Genomic DNA, 27,392 nt, shown 5'->3' on the forward strand with positions numbered 1-27,392 from the left:
TAGAAAACGTATGTGATCCCCATCACAAAATCATAATCCTATTAAAAATTTAAACCCTAGATGTTAGCAACCAAGTAGTATTAAATAAATATATTTTACAATTTGTTCGTTTTTTCTGTGTTCGTTAGATATACTTAACAGTATAATGAATGTAAATTTAAAATGCCGTTAGAGAATAGAGATCAAGGTACAGATTCCTTGAAAGATTTTCTTATACAATGTATTTGCTCATATATATATTTTATCGAACGTAAGTGAGTCGTTCGATAGGCCATTTTAAGTGTCCGTTTGAATGAATGTATAAATAAATTATTATTTCAGTGCCATATTCATGATTATTCCATAAAGTTTTGTTACGAACACTTAAAGAAATTATTGCAGCTTGAAAACATGTCCGAGCATAACGATGACACGGAAAATGGTAATGTTTTTGAACTGTCAATGTTTAGTCATGACAAAATCAACTTTTTGTTTACATTATTCACGTTATACTTTTTTTTTGTTTTAAATTTATACAATGAAATGTTTTTTTCTATTTTTTCCATAAATACTATATAATAAAACTTAAAAAGACGTATATTCGATTATGATTTTGTATCATAGGAAATTAGTTTCTTGTCGAATATTAAATTGCAGAGTAGCTGATAACAATGTTCATTTTTTCTAAAAATAATTTCATCTTGCTTTTGTAATATAATGATAATTTAGTTTGTGTCAATAAAATGAATTTGATAGAGGTTATGCATCATCCATGAAAGCACTAAATTCCAGTAATTAAATAAAATGGTTAAGTGAATTAAGATATTAGAGCATTGCTTGAAGATATTCGTCGTAATTTACGGGTGTTTGAATTCGTGAATTAATAGGATAATACCGAGGTAGTTAAGTCACGTGTACGAATTTACTGGAATATGTAAATATATATTATATACGTATATAAATACATAAATAACATTAGTCATAAAATTACGTATGTTTACAGCGGACGAATGTTTCCGCGGATCGCATTTCTTTTAATTAATCAGCGAGAATTATTTATCCACCAACTTTGGCGAAAATGTATATTCATGTATCCTCATTTAAGTCAGTAAATCATTCTTTTTCATTTAATTGTTATTTTTAATTCCCCCTCTTCTTAACTCTATTATCTCTCTATTATCTTCATGGATTACCAATGCATGTCAAATTTTCTGAGACTAACAGAAACTAGCCATTCTTAATGAATGATGTAACATTTGATAAAAATCATAGTTACAGATTTATACTGTTATATGTTTATGTTTAATATGTTTTAATTTTTTTCGATTTTTTCTCAAATATAATATTAATAAACATTATTTTTTTATATTAATATTAGAGAAGAAACCCAATGAGGAAGCAGCAAATAGTTCTTCAGAGCAAGAAGAGGTAGAAGACTCTGACATGGAAAAGATTCGTAAATATTTAGCACAAAAGTTAAGGGTTTTTGATTCATCAAAGTATGATGGACAGTCACAGCAGAAAACTCTTCGTGAACTCAGCCTGAATGGAGTAGTAGAATATATAAAGGAAAATGAGAACCTTAAAATTATTACAATGGCTGGAGCTGGCATCTCAACCTGCAAGTATTTGCGTAACTTTCACTTACAATAATGAAAGGATATCATATAATTTATATAAATTTTTTTGTTCACAGCTGCAGGAATTCCTGATTTTCGGTCACCATCTAGTGGACTTTATCACAATTTAGAGAAATACAATTTACCTCAGCCTCAAGCTATCTTTGATCTGGATTTTTTTATGGAAAACCCAGAGCCCTTTTTCATGCTTGCAAGGGAATTGCTACCTGAGGGATTTAAGCCTACCCCGTGCCATTATTTCATTCGTCTTCTTTGGGAAAAAGGAATGCTCTTGAGACACTATACACAAAACATTGATACACTAGAAAGGATGGCTGGCTTACCTCCAGAGAAATTAGTCGAAGCTCATGGAACATTTCATACTGGGCGGTGTCTTAAGTGTCGAGCACCTTATACTCTTCCATGGATGAAAAGTGACTATTTTAAAGTTTATTTAATTGCATTAATTATAACAGTACATGCTTTCTGAATGTTGCTATTTTTTGTAGAGAAAATCATTGAAGGTATCATACCAAAGTGTGAAGAATGTGACGAGGGTGTGGTAAAACCTGATATAGTGTTCTTTGGAGAAATGTTACCTGAACGTTTTCATGATCTTATCGAGCGTGATTTCGTGCAAGCGGATTTGTTAATAATTATGGGTTCCAGTTTAGTTGTTCAGCCGTTTGCGTCCTTGGTAGACAGGTGCATATTATTAAACAATAATTAGTTATTAAAGTTTAGTCTAAGAACTGTTATTTATAATGCAATTTTTATTCTTGTCAAGGGTACGATCTAATTGTCCACGTCTACTAATCAATAAGGAAAAAGTGGGCGTGCAAGATCGTCTATCGCGACTTCTAGGACTACGGCAGGGCTTAGTTTTCGATACAAAAGGCTCTCATGGTGGTCGCGACGTTGCCTGGTTAGGTGATTGCAATACTGGTTGTCAATTATTAGCTGAAAAACTGGGTTGGGCTGTACGTTTTTTTCATACACAATCTTCTTTACGATCTGAAAATTAACAATGGCAATTGTATATAAGATTACTTCTTTTCAGGATGAATTAAGAGATCTCGTAAAGAAAGAACATGAACGATTAGACGCAGAAGAAAAAACGGATTAACAATAACTTCTTGTAAGGTAAACTCATCTTCTAACATAATTGTTATTTAATTTTATCGTTATCTTTACAAAACAGAAGCTATTTCGACAAATAATATTTTGTTTTAAAATAATTGTAAAAATATTGTTGAAACTATTAAAGTTTTAACATAGTTGTAACTATATTTGCTTCATCAAGTTTTACTGAAAGTAGACAAAAAAATGATATTGAAGCAATGTAATGTGGAACGCTCAAGATCGTGTAAATAATTTATTTCTTGTACTAGTGTACAATAGTGTTAGGTAAATGAATTGTGATTATGGCAGTTGAGTCACATGTACAAATAGAACATAATAAAATTCTATAAAGTGTGTTCAGTATTCGGGTGTCAATTCATACTGAACGGTTTAACAATAACTTCCTGAGTTTCCTGCTGGTGCACTTGGCCTTCACCCACAGCTGGTGCAGCCATAGGTTTACGACCGCAATACTGTAACTGCAGATCACAATATTCTGTTACTAGTATTTAATAAAATTATTAATTAAATAAATTTCACTTTCGCGCAGTAGTAACTTACGCGTCTACCGCATAAATTTTCGAAACGAGGTTTCACAAAACTCCATGGACCCATATTTTGTGGTTCTTCTTGGCTCCATATAAAAGCTAAAGAAAATATTTTCAGTAATGTCCCAGTTTCTGACAAACATGTCGTTTCGTCGCTTACCCTTTGCATTTTTATATCTGTCAAGCTCTTGTAATAATTCATACACTGGAAAGGGGCACAGACTCTCTAGCCTAATGATTGCTACATTCTTCTGTCCTGTGGTATCTCTGTAATTATCGAGAGCATAAAAATGTTTACCACTCATTAAAATCACCTTATCCACGTCTGCCTTTGCCGCTTTCTCATCCCCTGTCGGAAGATCATTTATGCTATCAAGGGGAAATGGACCAATGAGTTTATTCTAGTAGTTTTTTTTTTTAAATATGCGATATACCTATAACGTTCATGAACCTGGTTCGCGGTCCCATGTCTTCTAGCGATGATGTCGCAGCACTGTGACGTAGTAATATTTTAGGAGCCGCTACTATTAAAGGTTTCCGGAAGTGTCTTACCATCTAAAACGGAGCAGGTATAGGCGTAGAATAAAAAATTATTCAGAGCATAAGAATTATTGTTATACCTGTCTCCTGAGCAAATGAAAGTATTGCGCTGGGGTGGTAGGGTTCACCACGTGCATATTCACATCATCACCATCAGGCTTGTTCTCATTGCTATCCGTAAGCTGTAAAAATCTCTCTATTCTACAGGAACTATGTTCAGGACCAGCACCATCGTAGCCATGTGGTAGAAGCATAGTTAGACCACTGCTTAACATCCATTTTGCTTCGCCGCTAGTCACAAAGGTGTCGACGATGATCTGTGCTCCGTTAAAGAAATCTCCAAATTGTGCCTCCCAGATGGTCAAGGTTGTCGGTAAAGCTATGCTCATTCCATATTCGTAACCCAGGACTGCTTCTTCCGACAGAATACTGTTAGCTAACTCTAACCTTCCCGTTTGACCCTTAATCATTCCATTTAGAGCGATCTGTATGTCTGAAACCATGATTAATAATTAATTAAACGATACTACTAAAACCGTATGGATCGTTGCCTACTCACTTCCTGTCGATTGATCAACGAGCATGGCATGTCTATGGGAAAACGTTCCTCGACCCACATCCTGCCCACTTATTCTAACATTGTAGCCTTGATACAACAGACTTCCGACAGCCAAAGCTTCGGCAGTTGCCCAGTCCAACCGATCGCCATTGGTCACTTTTTTCAATCTGGATTGAATGTGACCCTTCATTAATTGTGGGTGGACGGTCTACGTGGTAAAGTTCATACTCGAGTAAATAGAAAAGTTAAAGTCCAGGTGAAGTTATGACGTCGATATTGTACACACTCACCGAATCATCGTCAACACGGACACTCTTTTCGGCAATGAATCTCAGTAGACTCACGTCCACACCAGTGTCCCATTGCGTCACATTTGCATCAGCTTGCCGTAACCCTGTCCACAGACCTGCAAAGTACGTAGGTTCTGGGACATAACTGTCCACCTGTTTCAGAGTTTGATTCAACCAAGCGGTGTAGTTGTCAACGGTTTCTCTAGCCTTCTCCACGGTAAAGATATTGCACTTTACCAGTTTATCTAAGTAACGATCCGGTACCGATCTAAATACGTAAAAACAAAGAACGGCTTTCTCTTTCATTCATCAGGTACGAATGCAACTTTAAAACACTTACGAGCGATTTTGTATAATTTTGTAAATAACAGGGTTCGTAAACAGAGGATCGTCCAACTCGTTGTGTCCCCATCTCCTGAAACAGTTTAGGTCTACGAAGACATCTTTCCGGAACGTTCGCTGGTACATGAACGCTAGTCTAGTAGCATAAACGACCATCTGCGGTGTTCAACAATTAAACGATTTCTTATTCGTGCGGCGAATACAATGTAATACGTGGTTGCACACCTCAGGATCGTCCCCGTTAACGTGAATCACCGGAGCCTCGATCATCTTCGCCAAATCCGTGCAGTATCTCGACGATCTTCCTCTAGATGCTGGTGTTGTGAAACCCAGTTGATTGTTGACGACCAAATGAATCGTTCCGCCTATCTCGAAGTGTGGAACCGAGGACAAGGCTAAACATTCTTGATCGACACCTTGGGCAGCATAAGCGGCGTCTCCATGAACCTGGAACAAGTGTTTAAATCTTAGATTAATCTGGGTTGACATCTGATAGATCTTAAGCTTTAGGATTTAACAAACATTGTAATCCTTGTTTTTACCTGAATATTCAACACTTTATCGCTCCATCGTCTATCCACGTTCTCGCTGTAAGCTCCGTCCTTAAAAGCCTGCATCATTCCTCGAGTCTTCCCCATGGAGACAGGATTCACGGCTTCTAAATGGGATGGATTCCGCAGCATGGTCACGTGAAGGTTTCGTCCGTCGATGTCGAGGTCGGTGGAGGACACCAAGTGACTGATCACGTCGCCGGTTGCTTTCACTCCATCGGGAAATTCAGAGAAACCGCGAAGTTTCCAGAACAACTTCTCCGGTGGCAAGTTTAGCATACCAGTGAGGAGGTTCAGTCGACCTCGGTGTGGCATACCGAGGACGATGTACTTCAAGCCGTCTAAAAGTCCAGTGATCTATTTAGTATTAAACAAGATGTCCAGGTGGTACCTAGTCTATTAGGGTTGACTAGGTTCTTTTTTAAACATTTATTTGTACTTTCAATTACCGTTTGCACACAATTGGAAAAACTCATGGAAGAAGGCCATCATACTTTCGGCACCCTCGCCCCCGTAACGTTTCAGGCTGACGAACTTGATGGCCAGAAAGTTGTCGAACGCTTGGCTCTTCAGCATTTCTTTAGCGATCGCCAATCGCGTTTCGTCCGTCAAACGATCGGCCATACTTCTCTCTACGGTTTCTGCGAACCATTCTCTCTCCTCCTCGGTCTGTGTAGACATTAATACAAATCATCTACTTATAGAGATCTTCTATAAAGAAATAAAAGCGCTATCAATGCTAAACGATTGATTTCAGACGTTTATTGTAATCCATTACTGATCGTTACCTGTAAGTAACTGAACTCGAGACCTACTGTCCCGCTGTAGGTCTCGTTCAGAAATTTTAAAGCCTCTTCCACTGTTCCTTCTTTTTTGTTGGTCGTTAGGATCCCTTCGAAGGAAACTTTATCCGTTAAACGCAGTCCAAACTTTTCCGGATCTAATTCTGCCAGTGGAATCGGTCTCGTTGGGGAGATTGGGTCTATATCGGCTTGTTTGTGACCGAATTCCCTGTACGCGGTGACCAGTCTGTAGAAGTTACTGTTCTTCGATCGTGTTTCCAGATAATTTTTCGGTACTGAAAAGGGGATCGCGACAGAAAAAAGATATATTAATGAATGGCAATAATAAAATCACCAAAATCACGAGGTCTAATTGCGTAATTAAATTTGACCGTGTCGCGATCGTTATCGCGGCTCGATACCAGCAGCCGAAATCGTTTCTCCTGATATTGCAAATATTTTTACTACGTTCTGTGCTTCGTGATAACAAGAATCGTATCGTGAGTCTACGGTGTAAACACGTCGGGGTGTTGTAAAAACATGTGAATCGTATGTTTAACAAATTCTGCGTATTATGTACGTAAATGTTTCACGAATGTTCGCGAGCATTAACAACCTAAAACGGTACGAGAAAATAAATATCATGCGAAAAGTTTTCGAATCCGTATTTTCATTGCTCGAGGAAACTATTTATATTTAGAACTTTTTATCATGTTTACTTCGCGAGTAGTTAACGGATTTCAGTTCGAATTCACCACGCATGCGCAGAAAACCACCGCGCATTTGAGAATTCCGCAAGAATCTCGGATCAGTTTGTCCGAGACGGAGGTGCAGGTGGAAGTGTTTTCGTCGCGGTTCAAGTTTTTTTTATTCATTGTTTGGTGTTTAAAGTGTATAATCATTAGAATTTCGAGCTGTATCTTCGCAGTTTAGGCATGGACGCCTAAAACCAATGACTTCGTTGAGGTAAGAACAATTTTTTGCGAATAAAGATCGTACTTCTTTTTTCTTCGCCGTTCGAGAACGTTTAGGTATTGCAACAATTTGTAGAATAAAACGCAGTTACCAATTATACTGTATATACATATGCATAGACTGACGTAAACAAACGCAATCGCATATCTATATCTATAGGATAAATTGCAAATTCGGTATTTTACAAAAACATCGTAGTCCAAGAAAAATTCGACTCGTCCAGTGAGGTCTCTTTTTATCGGATCGTCCTTTTATCTCCATTCAATGATGTCATTCTGCATACTATAATATATTAATACTTATATTCGGGAATACCTTCGAACTGTCGTGCCGCCTTCGGTTTATAGCCGTACACACCATTTTCACTGTGATACGAACGAACATAGGTGCTCGGTCGGTAAATGTCGCGTCCGGAAATCGGAGGACAATTTATCCACCGATAACACGGATGATGCTTGGGAATGTTTCGTAAAATCGCGTGCATTCTCTTGGAGAAATCCGTGAAGCAACTGACAATCCTCTATCGCGATACCCCGGATCCGCTTATTATACCTATCCCCTCCATGGATCTCGGTACCCAATGTTATCTGTTTATTCGAGATTGTCTTCGGTAATGCAAAACATCGAATCATGTTGAACGGGTCAAGGATATATCGATCTACAACTAGCTGTTATACAGACTGTACAGTACAGTGTCGTTCGAAAAGTTCAGGATTATCCATTAGGATTAGAAAACTTTCAGTCAAAAAAATACAAAATAATATTCGAGCTTCTTTTACTTGGTAAATCTGTCAAATATTGGCGTTGATTTTATTAACATTATACTTTCATATTTGCAAACATAGGTAAACAATTGTAAAAGGTCACAGTGGAATAGATTCATTAAAAGGTTACGCGCTCCTAAAAGACGTAAGATTGTTTCGTTAGTGGTCAATGACAGTAAAGCTAGGATTTGTTTATGAATCGATGAGGGTTTACAAATAGTTTATATGTCGGGATAGGCCGTTCCCACGAGGTCGTTGCCTCTGTACCTAAATTTATACGTGACAATGTTGAACTTCGTGCCTCCCAGAGACACTGGACAATTGCCGTCTGGTCGTGCATAGAAACAGACTGTGTATAGTGCCATCTCTAATTCTGGCGAGGTACCCACGAATATGGTCGTCACGGGTTTATCCTGCCCGCTATACTTCGTCCTTATTTTTACGATTGAAGCTTTCTGAAAGGCAAAACATTATACTTTAGTAGGCGTTCAGGTTTTTTTCAGCCTACGTTGCTAAAAACTGACGTTCCCAGGTGTCAGATGCATCACCTAAGCTTAAACTAGACTCGAAGACCTCGCATTTAATCTTTCCTAAAATTCAATATCTAAAGCTACGTCTACACTATATAGCAAAGTTATATAACATTTTTCTTTCTGTTTTTTTAACAAGTTTTACAACTTTGCTATATAACGTGTTATGTTATATAGTGTAGACGCAGCTTAAGATTTTTGAAAACTAGCTTACGTCTCCCAAGTCAACTTTCTTCAAATATCCATTGTAGTCGGCCTTTCCGCTGGCCTCCTCCTTGCTATAGAAGATCCAATTGTGCAGGCCAACCACTTCGGTGCCAGTCGCGGCGTTCTTAAGCTCCGCCATGAACACGTGCTCGAATCCGGAGCTACCGATTTTTCCTTGCCCGCGGGAGAACAGATTGAACCATATCTTCCTCAAGTTCTCCTTGTAGTCGTAGTAATCCTTTCGAATCTGGCCTTTGTCGGCCAAGAACCTCATCGCCGCGGACATCACGTTCGTGCTGAGGAACGTGTCAACTAGGAGGCTCTCTTCTTGCCTTTGCAACGGGCTTATGTGTTCGTTGACATTGGTGTCTGGTTGATAATTGTCATAGATCGATATGACTCTCTGGATCGTTGGACCTTGGAAGGCTTCCGTGTTCACCGTGAACAGTCTGCGAGGAAAACACCGAGACTTTTATGTCTAACCAGTTCTCTGGCACCAACACCACTTGAATCATGTATCATTTAGCTTCAAGAACGTCTTTTGACTTACGGTTGGGGCGCGTCGTCCGTCGTGCTGCTGCTAGACGTTTGCTTCTGGAGGTTCAGGGTTATGTGTCTGTTCGCGTTGTTGTTGTCTTTGATGAACAGAGCCTCGGCAAGTTTCTCTAGATCCTCATCCGTGATTGTGTTGCCTTTGCTGTAGGTAGGATTGCTCGAGTAGGCTTTGTTCGCAGAGCTGGCTGCTCCTGCTGCAGCTGCGCCCGCTAGTGCACCTCCTGCTAGTGCACCACCCGCTATTGCACCCGTGGAAGGCCTGGTTCGACCGGGTTGAGCGGGTGTTTGGGGTCTTGGCTGGGCCTGGCCTATTGGATCATCACGAAAACTGATGATTTCTGTTCTATATCCGATTAGTTCCACTGTCCTTATGGTTCTGGGACTAACCTGGTTGGCTAGGGTAACCTGGTTGATTTGGATAACCAGGTTGTCTTGGAGAAGGAGTTGGAGAGTTGGGCCTGCTACCACCGCCGGCGACATCAGCCCAGGTTTTGCCGGGGGAACCGGGACTTCCTGGCCTGGAGGGAGGTGGAGTGGTGCTGCTGGGATTCAAACTACCAACGTACAGTGTTGACACTTGATTGCCTCCGGTTCCTAGTTGATTAGCAGCCGGACGCACCTGTCCTGGCCCTGATGTGGGTGTTCCTAGAATCGAAGGACGGAAAGATGAAGTTCGTGAACTCTAAAAGATTTAGACGAGGGGAAGAATAATTTTTGCTCACCTGGCGGTGATAGCGACGAGGGACTTCCTGGGACGGAAGAGGGCCTTGATCCTAAAATAAAGTGAGACTTCCTTTGTAATTTTCGCGTTCATTTTTGTACAGTTAGAAGAACATAGTAAATCGCACCTGGTGTTTGTGGCTGAGATGGTTCCTGAGGTAGGGTTAGCGGTCGTGGGGCTGGATTGTTTCCAGGGGCTGGACCTGGTCTGACACCTGAAGTACAATCACGAGTTATAAAATCTACGTCGTTTTTTTTTTCGATTAAAACTCTGTTCAGTACCTGGCGATTGAGGCTGCCCGGGGGTAGCTCTCGGCGTCGAAACAGGCTTGGGACCTTTCATTAAACAAACGAAGTTCCATTTATTGTTCATCGTTCATACGATATCTTTAATCTTGCTTAACCGTTATGATACCTTGTAAGTTTCCTTTCGGAAAACCCACAAAGCCAACGTATCGTCTCTAAGGTACTAAAAGGGTTAACTGTTCGATAAACTATACCTGCGGGCTGTGGTCTTGGGGTGGTACCAGGAAGAGACGCTGGTCTGGTAGCTAAATACATACGGAAATTTTTCAGAACTTCAACACTGACATCAAATTAAAATCAGTATTACTATTTCAAAAATAAATTACCTCCAGGACTGAGTGCTGGTCCCTGGTTAGGCAATTTCGGTTGTGGTCGTCCGGGTTCCCCGGCTCCAGTAAGGTCCGCTGCCCAATCTCTGTACCCCTGACCACCTGTCCCTCCAGTTCCCGGTTTACCTGGCTTTGGTACCGCGATGTCCAGGCCCACTTCCGTTCCAGGGTTCGGTTTATTTGGTTTCGCGTTGTTTCTTATATTTTGCCCGTTCGAATTGACGCCTATCGCCAGACCAGGATCACCGGCACCGATCACTGCCGAGCCCAGATTGGTCGGACTGTTTGGTGGTTTGCTGGTCGTCGGCGCGACTGAACTTGGTGCCACCGTTGTAGTTGTCGTGGTGGTCGTGTCTTTGTCCTTCTTCTTCCAGAACTTCCATCCTGCCTCGGTGTCGTCTAATAAACATCGATAGCTATGTTAACATCTAGTCGTTGATTGTTTAAATACCCTAGTAGCATTTATGGTTGGCCAACGGTATACAAAATAGGGCCTACGATGAAAAAGCACGAGCTTAGTGTTCAGCTGATCTTTCACAGAAAGTTTACTTCTCCCTTTTAACCATCTTTAACACAATAAAAATTAACCAAACACATATCTGTTTGTTTAGGAATTCTTTCTAATGAGGATATAGAGAAAGAATCTTCTGGCACTTTAACAATGGAAATTCGTATTGAAAATAATCTTCTGCGCCGTTTCTTTTCAACCCTTTCGTTCACTGGAGTTATCTAATAATTGGGTCGACCGATAAACCGTCGACTCTTACTCACAGAATAAAAAAGTTCTGATCGAGAAATTTATAGCGTCGATTATATGTTACCAGGCTTTTCCTCGCGGCTACATCTGCGACTTATCTCAAACCTCCGAGCACAATTCGAGGAATCTCGGGGCTGGATTCCTCCGTTTCAAAATCGAAGAGTGGAAAACATACGTTCTAGCATGAACTCGCGATAACCTTGATCGAATGCAGAGAGAAGAAAAAAAAAGCGTAAGGATTCATCAGAGTAGAATGTTTAGAATCAAAAGTCACGTACTCGCGGACGTACTAGAGCAGATAACGTACATTCTCCGTCTAAACAGCTCTTACATATTAATAATTTACGTAACGATGTGAAACTCCGAACAACAAATATTTCGACAAATATTTTAACAAACGTCACCGAACATCGAAACAAGACCGTAATTCTAAATAGCTAAACGCAATATCACCGCTTGGAGGGTGTTCAATTCCTTATACGAAACAAAAAAAAAACATGGAATATCAACAATCCACGAAGTATACAGTAAAAGTTAGCTATAGACCATTAGGAAACGTTCCTTTCACTTCCCTCGACGTGATTTCTTTTCGTTTCGTTTCCAGTGACGATAGCTCAAAATCCAAATCACAATAAATTTGACTTCGACAGACATTACCAAGGTTAAAAATCGAATAGATGATGTCCACTTACCAACGATCAAAGACACCGCGAGAAGAGTGATAAACAATGTCAAGCTTCGACTTTTCATGATCTCTCCTGATTGCTTGACGTCCTAGGAGAGAAAATCTGCTCGATCTTGGATTTCCAGCGCAATAAGGATCGTGAACGTTGCCGCGACGTAGGCGTTTTAAGACGAACTGAGGCCTCGGCCGGCTCGTTTCAGCTCGCCTCCGGCCGCTTATACTTTCCTCTTTGCCATCTTGTTTCTCATTGGCACGCCTCGCTCGACCCTGGTTAAGGTCGTCGCACGGTCAGACCGGCTTCGTTACATGTACCGACCAAAATCTGTGTCGATCTTCTTGGAAGAGTGATGTCAGTCTCGGTTGCGATCTTGAATTCATGGACGTGATGGGATCGTCCGACCGTTGGTAACCGCTCGCGTTTAATTCGACGCGTATAATGACATTGAGTTGACTTCCTTTCGTGGAAATTCTATTGTCAACTGAATTGATCGTGATCGTTGTTGATTCTCTTTGGATCCAGGCGATAAATACTCTGTTTTGGTGAATTCGATGGTATATGTGGTCGATGCAAACAGATGGTAATAGTTATGATCGCAGATGTTTATGTAAATTCAGATGTTCGAGGGCGAATGTCTAGATTGGACAATGAAACATTAGGCCGAGGAATGAAACATAGACGACGAGGCAACGTGTGAAACAGATGTTACATTATGTCGTGTAAATACAGAAAAGATTGTAGGAAAAATTATGCAAACGGAGGCCCCAGTATTAATTACACACGGTAGACACGTGAACTTACTAATTCGCAGAACGGTTTTTTTTTATTCAGGAATAATCGATACCAGACATTCCTACGTTCATTAAAGTCTCTTATATACAATATATACACACATCACGAGTTTCTCACGACGATCCTGGAGTTGATTCTCGTTAGATTCTCGGCTTAACGATACACAGTTTATGTTATACATATATTCGTGTTTCACTGTATGAATAACCGTGTAATTGCATGGAATACAATGTAATCTCGACGGAGAATCTTCGCTGCGGATTTTCAGCTTCCGATCAGGGGGAAGTAGATCGCTACCCATAGAATAAACAGAATTATCAGGAGCAGCATCAGCCTCGAACGGAAGGAATCCCAACCGACCAGAATGTACTTTGGTCGTCTTTGAGCATCATCATCTTGTAAATCGTACTAAAATTTTAGGATCGATAACAGTATGAACAAAACCTACAATTGTACTGGACTCCCGTCCTGGGAAGCCAAAGTGATCATCATAATTTACTAAAGTGTATAAAAATCGATTTTGTTATAGACAAATGCCTTTTGAAACCTAGCACAGAGTGCTGAACCTTAACGATCAAACAGTTAAATCGTTATTTCTAAATATCTTCTGTATCTGTGATCGCACGAGATGTAACGTATAATGTATTAAGTAAATGTTAAAATTGAGAAATTCAAAGAGACAAAATCGATCAGTCTGACTTTTGAGAGGTTCAGTGACGTTAATTACATCGTCGTCGACGTCTTCGTTTCCCTGCAGCCTCTGGCTACTCGAGTTCTGTCGCATTTGCGTGGATTTCTCTTGGGTAGTCTTCGTGTTGCCTCGAATCGCGTTCTTCTTGCTCGGTTGGACTCTCGAAGGTCCTGGATTATCGAATGTGGACAGTCCAATGGCCACGCTTCTGTTATCCGCTGTTAGTGCATTCTCCTTTTTATCCTCGATGGCTTCTTTCCTCGTCGATTCGCTTATGGTTGCGTTTTCGGTCGCTGCATTGTCCCCTGTAGGTCAGTTTTCCGTTTCAATTCAAACTGTTATGGACTCGGGCGGGTAGGAACATTTTAAGCACATTGTAAAAACAATTTTGTGTAAACAATTTTCTTTCGATTTGTTTTCTTTTGTTGATTCGGATGTTACCTCTTCCGGGATCCCTCCGCTCAGGATCTCGTACTTGAGACAAAAAGTTCTGCAAGTATCGCGCAATCTTCTCCCTTTCCTGCTTCAGATTGCCGGGTCGGTGTTTCCTTCGATGCATCTACCACGAAACACAGGTTCCAGCTGTTCCACGAGTTCGTTTCTGATACCGATCTATCGTTTGTGCTGCGAAAAATACAAGAGTTAAATGAGTGTGAATAGTGCCCTCGAAATTAAATTGTTCACGAACTGGAGCACCGTATGACTTGTCGAATTCAAAAGAACACTTGAATATAATGATCTTCAATAAAACTTTCAAACATTATAAATTTCAAAAACCAGCCACAGGGAAGCCTTATATCAATTTTCTATTAAACTATCTTCCTATTTCCAGAAGCTTAAACATTCCCATTATCTAATAACTAGACTGTGGATTTTTATGCAAAATAACATTTTCTAAAGTAAGTTATAAAGACTGGAGCGAATGTAGAAATTTATATTTCCTCTTAAGTATTTTATTGGGTTCAGAATAAAACAGAAATCTCATTGGATCCGATGAAAGTTTTGCCTTATCGTATTGCACAGAGCCCTATAGGCTATAAATGCATCAAATCCGCAGTCGACCAATAACAAACAGGTCCCCCGAACATTTTATCGCGACCTAAGCTTGGCTTCGTGTGTAACGAAGGATTTACATGTCCTTCGAATACTGTTCTCAAGGCTTCCCAATTATTTCTTACTGAAACGTGAACTGCAACAACGCGTCGTCCAAGAAGATTGCTGTCCCATCAGATTCTCATCGTGCCCAACCAGGTCGCATCCGAGAGAACGCGTTCTGTCCCAGAGCGTCATATATTCGCGGATCATATGCAAACTTCAAGGTCCACGACCCACGACGAACTTCACGATCCTTCGTCCTCGATAAATCAATGACGACCATCGTTGCCATCTAAAAGAGGCTAATAATCCTCGATAATATTGCAGCACTTGAGAAACTTTTCGCTGTCGTTGATTCGAGTTATCACTGTACGAACAGACGTTCGTTATTTGACTCGATAGAATTTTCGATAAGAGATCGATTCGATGTTATCGGAGTAGTAGATCGGCAAGATTATTTATATCGGAATTGGATTCTTCGATCTTGATGGAATCTGATTCTGATTTTGGGTGATTTTGGCTAATTAGAATGATTATTCAGACGTAGTGGTATATCGTTACAATTTATTCGGTTATATACAAACGTTGAATAAAAAAAAGAACAGCTTCGACCGATTTTAAAATTAACAATACTTTCCAAACGTTCGAGCACGTCTCCGCGACCAAAGATACAAAAGTTCCCTGTACAAGGATATTATTTTAGTTTGATGTAATATACATAAATATATTGTATATATATATATATATTTACAGGATCGTTATAATACAATGATAAAAAAAAAATTTCGGTGCGTTCCGTCTACATCTTTCACGGAAGACAAAAGAAATTTATTGTCGACGAGGTTTCACGGTTTTTCAACGGACTATCGTCATCGGTTCGCGATCGTCGAATACGCAGAATAATCGTACGGAACAGTCGTGACGAAACTTTTGTCGCATTACGTAATTCTCGCTGCCATATGGCCGTTCGTAACAGAACTATTACTTTCAGCATGCTTCGAACATCGAGAGATTGACGATGCATCGAAGCATATCGATTCTTACTTGCCAAGAGGGGGAACTAGAAGTAGATTAAAAAATTTTCAAATTTCCTTTATCTTCAGTCATTGTTATCCCCTTGCCTTCTAACATCGATTCAGACTCGTGGTGACGATATCAAAATGGATTTAAGAAACATAAATATTATTCGTTTTCGTTGAGTCAAAGTGAAATATTAGTTGACTGATAATAATATTTGACTTACAGAGTAAATGTACAATTGCGATAAGTACAAGAATTCCTTTTGTTTCTTGGGAACTATTGACGATAAAGTAATTCTGGAGACTCAAGAAAATCATAGGGCAAGGGGTTAAATGGGTCAGACGAATTAACTCGTCATTTGTATTCGACCGAAAATTCCAATTCCCCCTATTCGTCTAATAATTCTTGCATCAATCACACGGTTCCATTTTCTGAGCCCGATTCTCCTGGAGCATCGAAGACCAACGCACAATCCACGACGCCAGGCTCGAGTTACGTAACATATCTTAAAGGACGGATTGGTCCACCGTGAAACATCAACGTCTCGGTCCAATACACAAAGATCTAGACATAGTCTTTACATACTCAACATTCGAATCAATATTCACAGATTACTCTTCAGCATCAAACTATCCATAGTCAGTATCCAAACATAGAACCTCCAGGGGACACACAGACTCATCGCTTCTAAGCACCTCCTCAGTCCCATCGGAACACCAACAGTCCATAAATCGTCTCTACATATCAACACAGACTCTTCAGCATGCTGAACCATCGACAATTTCCACCACAGACCTCCCAGTAGACATCAGAGGTACCTGATCAGGGAAATCCTCTCAGACCAACGACAGGAAACCTCTTGGAAATTTGTTCCGAACCAAAACCCCCCCAAAGGACCCTCCAGCTGTTAGGTCTGTCCCCGTGGTGTTGTTTCTCTTCTTCACAAGACTCGATACTGCGCGAGGAACGTGTAGACGATCACCCAGAGGACCAGAGCGACGATCACCGAGACCAAGAAGACGGTTTTCAAGAAATGCCAGGGACTCTCTAATCGCGACTCCGTTCGTGTCGCCCAGCTCTTGCAACCGCCGTTTCTGCACGGGATGCTGCCAGGCTGCGACGACTGTGTCGATGTCGCCACGTTGCTCGTCGGCAGCGTCGTTTTCACCTCGCCCAGCTCGGTCTCATCCAAGCTTCTCGCCTCAGACTTCGTCAGATCGTACCTCGACGGACTCTCCATCTGAAATCGTCCCGTACAAATGAGTTTAAACCGTGACTGGCTCGGCAACAGTTCTTGGGGTACCACAATGGAGAACGGCTGTGGTTTTATCGTGTTAAAGTAGGCTTTGCCTCGGTTCTGTTATTCGTATGGTTGGACAGCTTGGAGGAGTCAAAACAGAGATAAGGATTTATTTGTTGGACGGATACCGACACATAGACAGGGGGGGGGGGAGAGCTGAATTGAACGGCGGAAGAGATACGGGTGACGTTCGTTTCAAGATTGGGACGTTTAAGACAATTGGTATGCTCTGCGAAATAATGGGAGAAAATCGTGGGGTAGGATGGATGCATCAGTAAATGAACAGATACCGATGAATGAACATTATATTATGTATCTAAAGACGAGTAAGTTAAGTTATTGAAAGGAGCAAGTGATTAAATATTGATTTCTTTTCAGTTCCTTGTTTTATATTCAAGTTTCGCGCCATTGGTCGGAAATGTTCGTTTATTTAACACTAGAACTACCAGCACTAAATGTATACTAAATTAAATTGTATAATATATAAGGCAATCTAGCATAATATACCATAAGATACAATCTGTAGTAAATTAAACACTAACGTAAATTCCGTCAAAAGCTGCATTATAATTTCAGTAATAGTAAAATCGTAAATCTGTGATCTGTCATTTTGACGGATTTGCTAGTTCTAGTGTTAATATTTGTTCATTCTCTGGTGAAATCTGTATGTTTCCTTTCTACAGACTCCTCTCGATTATCTAAAATTCAATTTTAATAGTTACGAAATCGCTTAAGTGTTCATTCACTGGTGAATTTACTCTATTCTGTGGCAGAGAATGAAAATGTATGTATCTGTTTGATGCGGTTTCGAGTCCGGGCGAATAGGATCCGATTAAACTAGATTCAACGACCGCAGCTTCCTATTTTGCGTCGAAATTCGACACGGTTTTGTCGTCGTTGTAAAAACACACGATAATCCCTACCTATTCCAAAACAACATTCAGAGAAAAAGGAATTACGGATCGTGTTTATATAAAAAGATTCGGCAAGGGCACGTCGGCGTGATCGGAATGCTTAGGAGCGAGCAAGTACGCAACGAAACAGGTGTGAAATGCATCCGGCGTGCCGATGCATACTTCAAAGTATGGATTCGTTTTGCAATCATTCGCGACTGTACAGTGTGTTTCATAACTACCACATCGTGAACTTTGATTTTCCAAAGGTGTTCTAATACTATTTTTCTTTTTTTCTTCTTTTTAGTTTTAAATTTAATTTTATCATATGTTCTTTCTGTTACTTGAATATATATTGGGCAAACTTATGCCCACTACAATAAATTGTTATTATTATTTTAATACTGTTCAGTCAGATATACGAAAAATTTTCCCATTATGGACATTCGTGCATACAAACGATCTGACAAAATAAAAATTGAACAAACTAGTCCTCCCCTTAACAGGTTACCTCGATGATGAAATTAGTATCTACCGGTCTGAAACGCCCTGTACAGTGTTCCCATCTCCTAGATATCTCCTCGATCATTCCTCATCTTTTCAACGTCTACAAAAGAAAATTAAAGAAAGAAATTAAGAAGCATTTGGATGCATTTCGTGGATCGGAGGATGGAATGTACACACGATATCGGTGGTGTGTCGGAGATTATAGGGAGGGAAAGAATGTTCCAGCCACTGATACCGATAGCGGTCGAGTGGCGTGACCGAGGGGACACACGCAGGTGAACGCACCGAAATCACGAAGGTGAAAGGAACTCGTGGGTTTATGTTACGTGCGTGTCTGGAATCCGTGTCTTGGGAGGGAAAAAGTCTTGTTCGGGTTCTGGTCCTGTCCCGTAAACCAAGCCCATCATGCTGGTGACCTGGTTCAGATACGGATAGTCCCATATGGAGCCGGGCGTCGGCACTATCACCATCTGGAGAACGGTATTAAACGAACTGAATGGAAATCCTCGAATAAGGGTGTACCTATTTTGGTCAAAATTGAATTAACAATAAAATATTCTACAGTAACGAATGCTAATCGCAATTTTGAAAATCTATAGATTAGAACAATTGTGTAATTTTAATGGTTACCAGATAACCGTGTAGATTTCTGGTCGAGAAACATTTTACCTGTAGCCGATTTTACAAGAAGATCGAAGTCGAACATGCAAAAGTGCAGATTCCATTGAGACTCGAATAGAGGTCGAAGCTTTGTACAAATCGGTCGGGGATCGTTTTCTATACAATATTTTCGCGAAATTTCAACGATTGCGAAAGCAGGCAATAACTGTAGACTTTCGCTCGGCGGTTTCGCGAGGATCACGTGGGCTCCCATGACGGAGGAAGAAATAAATCCAATGTGAAATAAACGCCGCTCAATCACGGCGTTGAGTCACACTGGTGCACAGGGAAGGTCGTGTCGGAAATTGATCGGGTCAATGATTCATGAACCACGTCTGAATTTATCGTGAAAGGTCGTCTCTACGGGCTCACGACAAGCGTAAATAAATCCAATGACGCGTTTCGGATGCAGGCATCGGGGAATTCAAACATGTTTGGGGGGAAAAAAAACGGATGATAGAAAACAGAATAATCATCGCCATGCAGAATCGACACTTTACTGACTTAAGAAGCCTCGTAAAAGCAAAAACTCACGTTGTTAAACACGTATCCATATTTCTTTCTGGTATGACCGACTCCCGTCATTGCTCAAAGTTCCTCCAGGCTCATGAGCACGTTTCTTCGATCACGAAAAGATTGGTAAACTTAAGAGTCCGGTAATTGACAAGTTTCCGTAAATCCAGTTCCCAAAACGTTCACAATAAGTTTTATATAAGATATTCAATGTCTTCTTTTGTTTTTTTCAAATAGTTTAAGATAACGTAACCACCGATTTCTCGATTGTATCGCACTTACTTCGCTAGTGTCGGGTATTTCGTTTCACGAGTACCGGTAGAGGAGACCCGAGGAGAGCCACCGTGCGATAGGAAGGTCGTAGTTTACTCGCGTACGACGCCGTAGGAACTGACCAATTACGCGGACCGTGGCCAATTATCGGACCTTATCAGCCCCGACCCCCGATCTTTCGTTATCGAATCGCTTGCTCCCGCGTATACTTGTCCGATCGCTCCAATCTTCTCGCGTGGAGGTGGTAATTTTTCTTTTTTTTTTTTCAAGTGAACCCTCCCAACTAATTGTATCGCTACCAGACGAATCCATGAATCGAGTCGTTCGAGCGTGGAACTGATCAATCGCTGCTGAGAAGCCCAATCTAAGAGAAACTTTGTACAGTGACAAGCAAACTCAGCTTCCCTAGGGGAAAAAAGTGACGTAGAAGAAAAGTCTCCTACCACTTGGTACAATTTCAAATACTGAAATAAATTTTTATTTGGCATAAATTTCAGAAACTTTAGAAACCAAATGATAGGAGGCTGTTTCCCTACGCCACTTCTTCCCTGGCAGAGGCAGAGTTTGCACGTCAGTGTACATCTAGTATTCTGTAACCAAACTTTATCCTTCATTCGATTTATTATTGTTTGTATTTTCTGACACGTCTGCTAGTACTATACATCCCCCCACCTAAGTTCGTTTCCCGTTCAGGCCAAGTTCCGAACTGTATTGAAATGCTAGAGACGATCCTAGGGACTGTTACGCGAGGATACGGCGCAACAGGTCTCAAGGATGCACCAGACTCTCCGTAACGATGATAATGACGATGATTAGAATACCTTGCGCAATCTAGAGAGGCTCATATTCCACAATCGAGCCGGTAACTCGTCCCAGAGCTGGTCGTCCGCGATGCTAAAACACGCTCGCGAGAGAAACGGAGGCGACCGGAATGCTTGGTCGCGCGATCGATCCACATCGAAATTTAATCGGACGCGAGAAAAAACGTGACACCTCGAACACAGGTGAAGTCAGTCGACGAATAATTACCGAGCCTTGTTGTTCTTTTATTTTATTTTATTTTATTCGTGAACTTGCTCCTCTAAGAATATCGACGGCAGCAAAGTACGAATGGACAACTGGAATTTTGTCGATTTGCTTTACCATTTTATTAGCTGGCGTTGCCAGCAAACCCCAAGTGAAATGCGGAAACAGATGGCTATGGTTTTTTAGACAACTGTTGTTGTATATTGCTGGTAATTTGCTCGAAACCTGTACAAAACTGGTTATCAGGGTACTAAATGTATATATGTACATACGATATAATATCGTTGATGTCCCTATCATTCTCACGTTAATGGAGCATTGACATCATTTTTTATCAAAATGATCCACGGTCGAGGAAGCTCGCAGTACTAATTGGAGACGGTATCTCGGCTCGGTGGTGAAAGTATCGACGGATCCACGTCGAACGTGTCGACGAATGAAAGTTGTTGCCTTTGCAGAAATCACCAAGGCTACCGATACGCGGTTGTCGAGATGGTTATGCATCTGTGTGTTCGCTATTAGCGAGCACCTTTCTAAATTTTTTTCTGTTGTGTTGAAAAATAACGCGTACAACGAAAATCAAACGAAGGTGTAAAAACATGACAAACGGTTTTTCTTTGTGGAAAAGGGTGGGGACGGGCCTCGATTACCACGATTATCGACAGCACGATACCCAAGGTCGCGATGAAAACAGGTAATGAAGCGCGTTACCTGAAACGAATCGCGCTAAAAAAAAACTGCATCGTTCAACGATGTGTGTACAAATATCGAGCAATTTGTCAAACGCACTTCGACAATGAACTTCGCAATTGAATTCGATATTGCGCACGTGTGCGCAAACGTACACATTACCGCACGTGACGATTATTGATAGTGGCATAAATATTCATTTCGTCCCTGGAATTGATAAGCATGTTATTGAATAGTTAGAAGTACAAAAAAAAAAAAAAAAAACAAAGAACCGACCGATTATCACCAGTAATTCATGTTTCCGTGACTCAACGGCGTGATCTCACCTGTTGCGGATGCCAAGTGTGCTGAAAAAAGCTCTTGAAGCACCTCATCCTGGATGGTATTCCTTCAATTTCATCAATCACCGCATTATCGCCACTGGATCCTTCCAACCGACTGTCCTTTTACTTTCCTCTTCTTCCTGTCCTTTATCTCCGTCTCGACAGAAAATAGAGTACAGGTTGAACGCGATTAGAGAGCAATAATTACATTGTCGTTGTCAAAAATTCCTGCTTGCGAGTTGAAACGTCGAGGAATTTCACTTTACCACAAGAAGGCTGCGTGACCTTTCACTGGCTCGATCGCAAACAGAAAGAAAAAGAAGAAAAATGAAAAAACGCGACAAAATACTCGTACGAATTGATAGTCGATTAACTACAAGGTAAACAACGTGTGCACAAGGGACAGAGATGAATCGACCTGCAGGTGCACTCGCATTGATGCGACTGCGAGGCCCAGGCGAAAGTTTTCAAGCGTGCGCGACGGTGCGCGGTCAACAACTAATGAAGTTCGGCTCGATAGAGGCAGCAGGACTCCGTATACGTTGCCCGTTCAAACCTATCCGTGTTAAGTTGCGTCTACACTACATAACAAGATAGTGTTGCACAATAAATTGTTAGACAACGTTACTATACAACATATTTTTATAACTTGTTACAAGATCACACTTTTTGGACAAGTCCGTAACAAGTTTGTGTAACATTTTGTATCCCATTATTAATAATGGCGTCACATTTGATGGATAACATGTAACTTGCTATATATCACGAAAAATGTTATATAACATTTGTCTTTCTGTTCTTCCAACAAGTTTTATAACGTGTTATGGTGCATAGTGCAGATGCAGCTTTACGCTTGTCATTCTTTCCATATGAACAAAGTATCAGGGATTCGACGACGCTTCTTACGGTGAACGTTTCAAAACATACGGAATACAGTGAATCCTCGGTAAGTGTTCGAAGGCTCCTCGGTACTGAACATTTAATATTTCAGAAACTAATGGTCATATACGGCTGAAACAAATATCATTGACTTCAGAATTCTATGCTCTGTCACTGTGTTAAAAGTCATTAAAAAATCAGCGTTGCCAAAGACAAAAACGTGCCATATGTTAATACATCATCTACGGATGATACCCTGTTTTACATTGTCTGGGGTCACAGATCAGAAAAAAGCTTCTCTCAAGCCCTTCTCATAAGCAAAGAGTCTTACCATTCGTCATCGATGTCCTTTGTAGCCGAGGGATACGCAAAGGTCGACATTCAGTCGGTTGACATTTGCGAAGATGGTAACCGCATTCTACGCAAGAGAGTTACAAGATAATAGAGTAACGGGATCTTGAAGTTTTTTTTTCCGCGATAAATGTCACAGTAAACGGTACACCGTGGATCTCTGCAGTGTATTCTTAACGTCGAACAGTCTTTATTGTATCCGGGACGCAAACTTGTGCGTACATCTTCCATCGCTTTCAATCGTAATACTAAGAAAATAAATAATTTATAATAATTTTTCGTATACCATCGTAGAAATATCTATTTTTTTATTTCGAAGTCGTGGAAGGAAGCGTGGGATATCTCCTTTTCGTTCCGAAATTCTGCCTTATCTATGGCTGACTGAGGACTTCCGGTATAACGGAGCCAATGTTTCCTAAAACGGAAGTACATTAATGCAAAACCACTGCTGATATATCCAACGACGTTATTCGAAGGAATTGATGAATTTTGTTTACTACGTTTTATCAAATATTTGATAAACTTACATTTCCTCGATTTTAGGCTTTTCCCCTTCTAGACGTCCGACGACAGTACCCTGACTGGTATTCATGCACCATCCTTTTAAACCTAACTCTTTGCCACGTTTTTGGGTATACTGAATTAATGAAAAAATGTTAAGTAATTAAAAATGTTGATTGCAGATCCAACCGCGTATAGGAAACTAAGTTACCGATCGACTCAGAGACTCAAATTCGAATCAGAATCATGTCTGACTGACTCTAATCGAAGTTATAATTCACTTCATTAATTCACGTTACTCATGAAATGCAACGAATTTAAGTTTTAGTGTAATTCTTTCGACGACAATTTATTTTTCAAATGTAAATATCTGTGTACCGATAACTGCGCAGTTCTAGTTACCAATGCCAGATGTCGCTTTCGTTTCAAGTAAGCCGCAAATTCGTGACTCGTTTCTGCCTGTTATTATTCATTTAATCAATGTTTAATAATGACGTTACTTACCTTCCTGAAAAAGACACCTTTAAAGATAGAAAACCGAAATTAGAAACGTCGTGTTTCGTTAGAAGAAAAGGGTTAACGTACCTTGCACTTTTCCGAATACTTCGAAGTCAACACCGATTAATTGCGACATCGTCCGATTCGTAGTTTGTGATGTTACTTCCTGTGATAATACTATGAGAACGCAGAGCACAATTTTAAGGTACTCCTGATTTAACATTAGAACATTATTTAACGAGGATCACGAAAATGCGTCGTGGATTTCATGAAACGACAATTGACTAGATGTCGCTAGGCGAGTTTGTCAGCTGTTCCGGTTGGTTAATACCGGTATCCTTGGAAACTATTTTCGGTGCATTTGAAAGTGAATTAAACTCAATTTAAGTTTCAAGTAGGGTTGATACACACTGTGCTCACATTAATATTACCTTTAATTCACATTCAACCAACACAAAGAGAGAATTTCTCGTACAACACTACAGAGAGTTGGAAACATCCTATATTTAAATATTTGGCTAATTAGACATGAACCATAACTTCATTATTCTTTGCCTTCACTCGTACCGGTAATACAATAACAATTTGCGTTTTAATCGCATGACAATTATTGAGTCATTGCAAAAGTTGGAATAGAATTTTGTTAAAATTGAGAAACCATATTATTATACACAATAATGTATTTAAACATATTCTGAATATTCGCTTACAATATCTCGTTACAACGAATTTAAACATTCATGTCAATAAACGTGTCAAGAGTTTCGCATTGGTTGAGCATGTTAAAACTAATACAGCCTGCAATTTATGCAACATAGGATCGTATTACACACAATACATCAGGTTCAACGTGCATATCGATGGACTACTTTAAAAGTTAAATACGTTTGTTCTAGCAATCAAGTAAGCTAATGCTCCCATCGCCCGTAGCGATAATTATTCAACCGAACGAATTATATACCAATCCGATCGTCGTCGAACATAACCGGTGATTTGTTCCAATTTAAAAATCAAATTCTCTCGCACATGCCTGTCCCTAATCGCGGTTACGTATCCGCGGCGGGTATTGGTCGATGTTCCGGAGCGCGCGCACCAGCGAGCCAGCAACAAAGTCGCGAAGGCGTATAAGTCGTCCCCACCGCGGCCGCCAACGTCAGTCAGTCTGAAACCACGGACTAATACGCGGTCGGTATTTTGTGCGCTTGTTCTCTCGTTGAACGTGAAAAGCTTGGTTGAATCCCCGTCAATCGGGGGGGGACCACACGAGTTTCGATAGATCCGGGCCAAGAATGTATCACATACATTATTTCGCGATCGTTCGATCCATCGTCGACATTTAAAAGGCCGGCCTGCTGCTTTGAAATTGGCATCGCGTATCGTTCCGCGATTCGCGCTATGCTAGACGATCGCCACGAATCGTATACGGCCTCGTTCGTGTGAAAAAAGAAGAAAAAAAAAGAAAACAAAAATCCCTGCGACATTTTAATCGACGCCGAATCACTTTCTGTTAAACGTCACCACTGAGAGCGGATTGATTCGCCGAATTCAGTGTGTATACCAACCACACACGGGGTGTCGGTCGATGAGGTTAGGGTGGCGTACTATTCGCGACAATTCGGCAACGCGATGCGGCTTTGACAGTTGGCTTCATCGTTGTTGGTGTTGCTGTTGTTGCATTCATTCGTCAAGCGTTGTTCGACAAAACGTTGTGTGCAGTGCTTAAGGGCAACACGACCGGCGGCCCCGCGGCTTTGACAGCGCACCGTTAAACGAGTGAGGTTAAGCCCGCGAGAGGTGGTGTCGTCGTCGGTTGTTTGTGCGTGTGCGTCGTCGTGCTGTGCACCGAGAGAAAGAGAGAGGACCAACACGCACGGCTTGAATACAATGACGGCGATGTTAGTGTCCGTGGCGGAGCTGTCGAACATTTTCTTCGTGCTCGCGGTGTCGATATGCTTCTGTGGCGTCTTTTTATTCATCATCAGGTATCTATGGCTTCTTCTTTGACATTTTTTAGTCGTTTTCTCTGAACTGTCCCCTCTGTATATGAAATAGAGTGTACCCCCCCCCCGCCTGTTACGTGTAAAAACATCAGAGTACTTGATAATAATAGTAACAATGATGGCATAAATGTGTAGCACTGATCGTCAGGATTTTCGGTTATCCTGGATACACGTACTTTAATACCGTATTCGTGTTTCCCTTTACCTAAAAGTTTTGTCCCCGTAATCGATAACGTGTATTTATTACTAGACTGCGGATGTTTATGCCAACGTACTGGTGTAGGGACTAATTTAGTGGGACTAGAATTATGTGGAAATCGGTTTACAGATGTCAGGGTTTTATCAGATTCGAAGTGAAATTAATTAACATCGTGTTTACGAATACATTTGGGTAACCTCTTCGATTGTAAGAAAGGAATTGTAATGTGTATGCTAAATGTGTGTAATAGGGGAAATAAATTTTTGGCTTTATCAATTAGTTTGCAAAAAAAAAGAACGCTCATTTGCATATTTTCTGAATGTATTTACGATAAAGAATCATTTGTATTTTGTAGAATAAGTACAGTGGATTCACCAATTTTTTTTACCAGTGGCTATGACCGTAGATTCCTAATCTGGTAGCGTGAGTTCAACTCTTTACGGATCAACTTCATTTTTTTTCTATTCTACTTATTATACATTTTTTATTTGAATGAATTATCCTTGGGACGAAAAGATTTCTCCTATATTATTGTGTTATGTTAATCATTTAAACGGTAAATAACATGTCGACATCACGTTTAGAAAACAGTTTTCTTGGAATTACTTTCTTGTTCTGAAAATAATGACACTTGACGAGTGCATGAATAACCAGTAGCAATTTCAATAAGAAACGTGAGATTTATGATTAATGATACATGCATCTACTTTAACCTGCTCGATAAAAAAACAATTAAGAATTAATCTAGCCCGATGTAAATGAGCCTAAATGGTAATTTGTAATCACAGATGGAGCTATGGGGAGTCTACTAGAGGTAGAACAGTATAGAATTTGAAACAAAAAAACTATTTGAATCTAGTAAATATACAGAGCAGGTATTTCTTCGTATATCTTGAACAAACAATATTTATTCGTCTATTTTTCATTTCATCGAATCGACCAGTTCGCCGTCTGAGAGGCTAGTTTCTTAATGGGCAACTTAAACAAAGGAGACGTGTAAAAAACAAAAGGAATAGACGTGTC

The 27,392-nt window shown here is 40.5% G+C and overlaps 6 protein-coding genes across 7 annotated transcripts in view; 2 read left to right on the top strand and 4 right to left on the bottom strand.

Moving 5' to 3' along the window:
• The first annotated feature begins 359 nt into the window (after positions 1-359).
• LOC107185683 (NAD-dependent protein deacetylase sirtuin-2) lies at positions 360-4,088 on the top strand. Its single transcript, XM_015573421.1, has 7 exons — positions 360-421; positions 1,358-1,600; positions 1,676-2,032; positions 2,108-2,303; positions 2,386-2,578; positions 2,659-2,741; positions 4,016-4,088. Exons 1-6 carry the CDS (start codon positions 391-393, stop codon positions 2,722-2,724), a joined length of 1,086 nt encoding a protein of 361 aa, XP_015428907.1. The 5' UTR covers positions 360-390; the 3' UTR covers positions 2,725-2,741; positions 4,016-4,088.
• Positions 3,092-7,791, bottom strand: LOC107185668 (probable 2-oxoglutarate dehydrogenase E1 component DHKTD1, mitochondrial). Its single transcript, XM_015573403.1, has 13 exons — positions 7,623-7,791; positions 6,339-6,628; positions 6,000-6,219; positions 5,542-5,891; positions 5,225-5,446; positions 4,998-5,155; positions 4,658-4,925; positions 4,368-4,575; positions 3,889-4,301; positions 3,703-3,823; positions 3,429-3,617; positions 3,282-3,367; positions 3,092-3,199 (listed from the first exon to the last, which is right to left on the bottom strand). The coding sequence occupies exons 1-13, from the start codon at positions 7,789-7,791 to the stop codon at positions 3,092-3,094; spliced, it is 2,802 nt and encodes a 933-aa protein (XP_015428889.1).
• A 294-nt stretch (positions 7,792-8,085) lies between these two features.
• Positions 8,086-12,491, bottom strand: LOC107185677 (poly(U)-specific endoribonuclease homolog). Its single transcript, XM_015573414.1, has 10 exons — positions 12,168-12,491; positions 10,716-11,117; positions 10,584-10,634; positions 10,366-10,419; positions 10,212-10,298; positions 10,086-10,136; positions 9,751-10,008; positions 9,359-9,671; positions 8,816-9,257; positions 8,086-8,526 (listed from the first exon to the last, which is right to left on the bottom strand). Exons 1-10 carry the CDS (start codon positions 12,223-12,225, stop codon positions 8,293-8,295), a joined length of 1,950 nt encoding a protein of 649 aa, XP_015428900.1. The 5' UTR covers positions 12,226-12,491; the 3' UTR covers positions 8,086-8,292.
• Positions 12,492-16,646: 4,155 nt separating this feature from the next.
• On the bottom strand, positions 16,647-19,701 carry LOC107185678. The gene is made up of 3 exons (XM_015573415.1): positions 19,651-19,701; positions 18,783-18,926; positions 16,647-16,996 (listed from the first exon to the last, which is right to left on the bottom strand). Exons 1-3 carry the CDS (start codon positions 19,699-19,701, stop codon positions 16,697-16,699), a joined length of 495 nt encoding a protein of 164 aa, XP_015428901.1. The 3' UTR covers positions 16,647-16,696.
• Positions 19,702-23,471: 3,770 nt separating this feature from the next.
• LOC107185692 (acylphosphatase-1-like) lies at positions 23,472-24,393 on the bottom strand. Its single transcript, XM_015573435.1, has 4 exons — positions 24,258-24,393; positions 24,177-24,193; positions 23,699-23,808; positions 23,472-23,586 (listed from the first exon to the last, which is right to left on the bottom strand). The coding sequence occupies exons 1-4, from the start codon at positions 24,391-24,393 to the stop codon at positions 23,472-23,474; spliced, it is 378 nt and encodes a 125-aa protein (XP_015428921.1).
• Positions 24,394-25,246: 853 nt separating this feature from the next.
• Positions 25,247-27,392, top strand: part of LOC107185682 (cell growth regulator with RING finger domain protein 1-like) — a 30,977-nt gene continuing 28,831 nt past the window's right edge. For both annotated transcript variants that reach the window (XM_015573418.1, XM_015573419.1), the window contains exon 1: positions 25,247-26,152. In XM_015573418.1, coding sequence (XP_015428904.1) covers positions 26,055-26,152 — 98 coding nt within the window. In that variant the 5' untranslated portion in view covers positions 25,247-26,054. The remainder of the gene's footprint in view (positions 26,153-27,392) is intronic.

This window comes from Dufourea novaeangliae, unplaced genomic scaffold (genome assembly GCF_001272555.1).
Source record: "Dufourea novaeangliae isolate 0120121106 unplaced genomic scaffold, ASM127255v1 scaffold67, whole genome shotgun sequence".
In the NCBI taxonomy this organism is placed as follows: Eukaryota; Metazoa; Arthropoda; class Insecta; order Hymenoptera; family Halictidae; genus Dufourea; species Dufourea novaeangliae.

Coding starts and splice junctions, on each gene's coding strand:
- LOC107185678 (XM_015573415.1), bottom strand. CDS start 19,701: ATGACGGGAGTCGGTCATACCAGAAAGAAATATGGATACGTGTTTAAC. Junction 18,927..19,650: donor ATGGATACGTGTTTAACAAC/GTGAGTTTTTGC, acceptor ACCGTTCTCCAG/ATGGTGATAGTGCCGACGCC. Junction 16,997..18,782: donor CACGGATTCCAGACACGCAC/GTAACATAAACC, acceptor GGACGATTTCAG/ATGGAGAGTCCGTCGAGGTA.
- LOC107185668 (XM_015573403.1), bottom strand. CDS start 7,791: ATGCACGCGATTTTACGAAACATTCCCAAGCATCATCCGTGTTATCGG. Junction 4,926..4,997: donor AAAATTATACAAAATCGCTC/GTAAGTGTTTTA, acceptor TTACGTATTTAG/ATCGGTACCGGATCGTTACT. Junction 3,368..3,428: donor CAGATATAAAAATGCAAAGG/GTAAGCGACGAA, acceptor TATTTTCTTTAG/CTTTTATATGGAGCCAAGAA.
- LOC107185683 (XM_015573421.1), top strand. CDS start 391: ATGTCCGAGCATAACGATGACACGGAAAATG. Junction 2,304..2,385: donor TTTGCGTCCTTGGTAGACAG/GTGCATATTATT, acceptor ATTCTTGTCAAG/GGTACGATCTAATTGTCCAC. Junction 2,579..2,658: donor CTGAAAAACTGGGTTGGGCT/GTACGTTTTTTT, acceptor ACTTCTTTTCAG/GATGAATTAAGAGATCTCGT.
- LOC107185692 (XM_015573435.1), bottom strand. CDS start 24,393: ATGTTAAATCAGGAGTACCTTAAAATTGTGCTCTGCGTTCTCATAGTA. Junction 23,587..23,698: donor AAGCCTAAAATCGAGGAAAT/GTAAGTTTATCA, acceptor CTTCCGTTTTAG/GAAACATTGGCTCCGTTATA.
- LOC107185677 (XM_015573414.1), bottom strand. CDS start 12,225: ATGAAAAGTCGAAGCTTGACATTGTTTATCACTCTTCTCGCGGTGTCT. Junction 11,118..12,167: donor CGCGGTGTCTTTGATCGTTG/GTAAGTGGACAT, acceptor GATGTTTATTAG/ACGACACCGAGGCAGGATGG. Junction 10,420..10,583: donor CCCAAGACCACAGCCCGCAG/GTATAGTTTATC, acceptor GTTTAATGAAAG/GTCCCAAGCCTGTTTCGACG.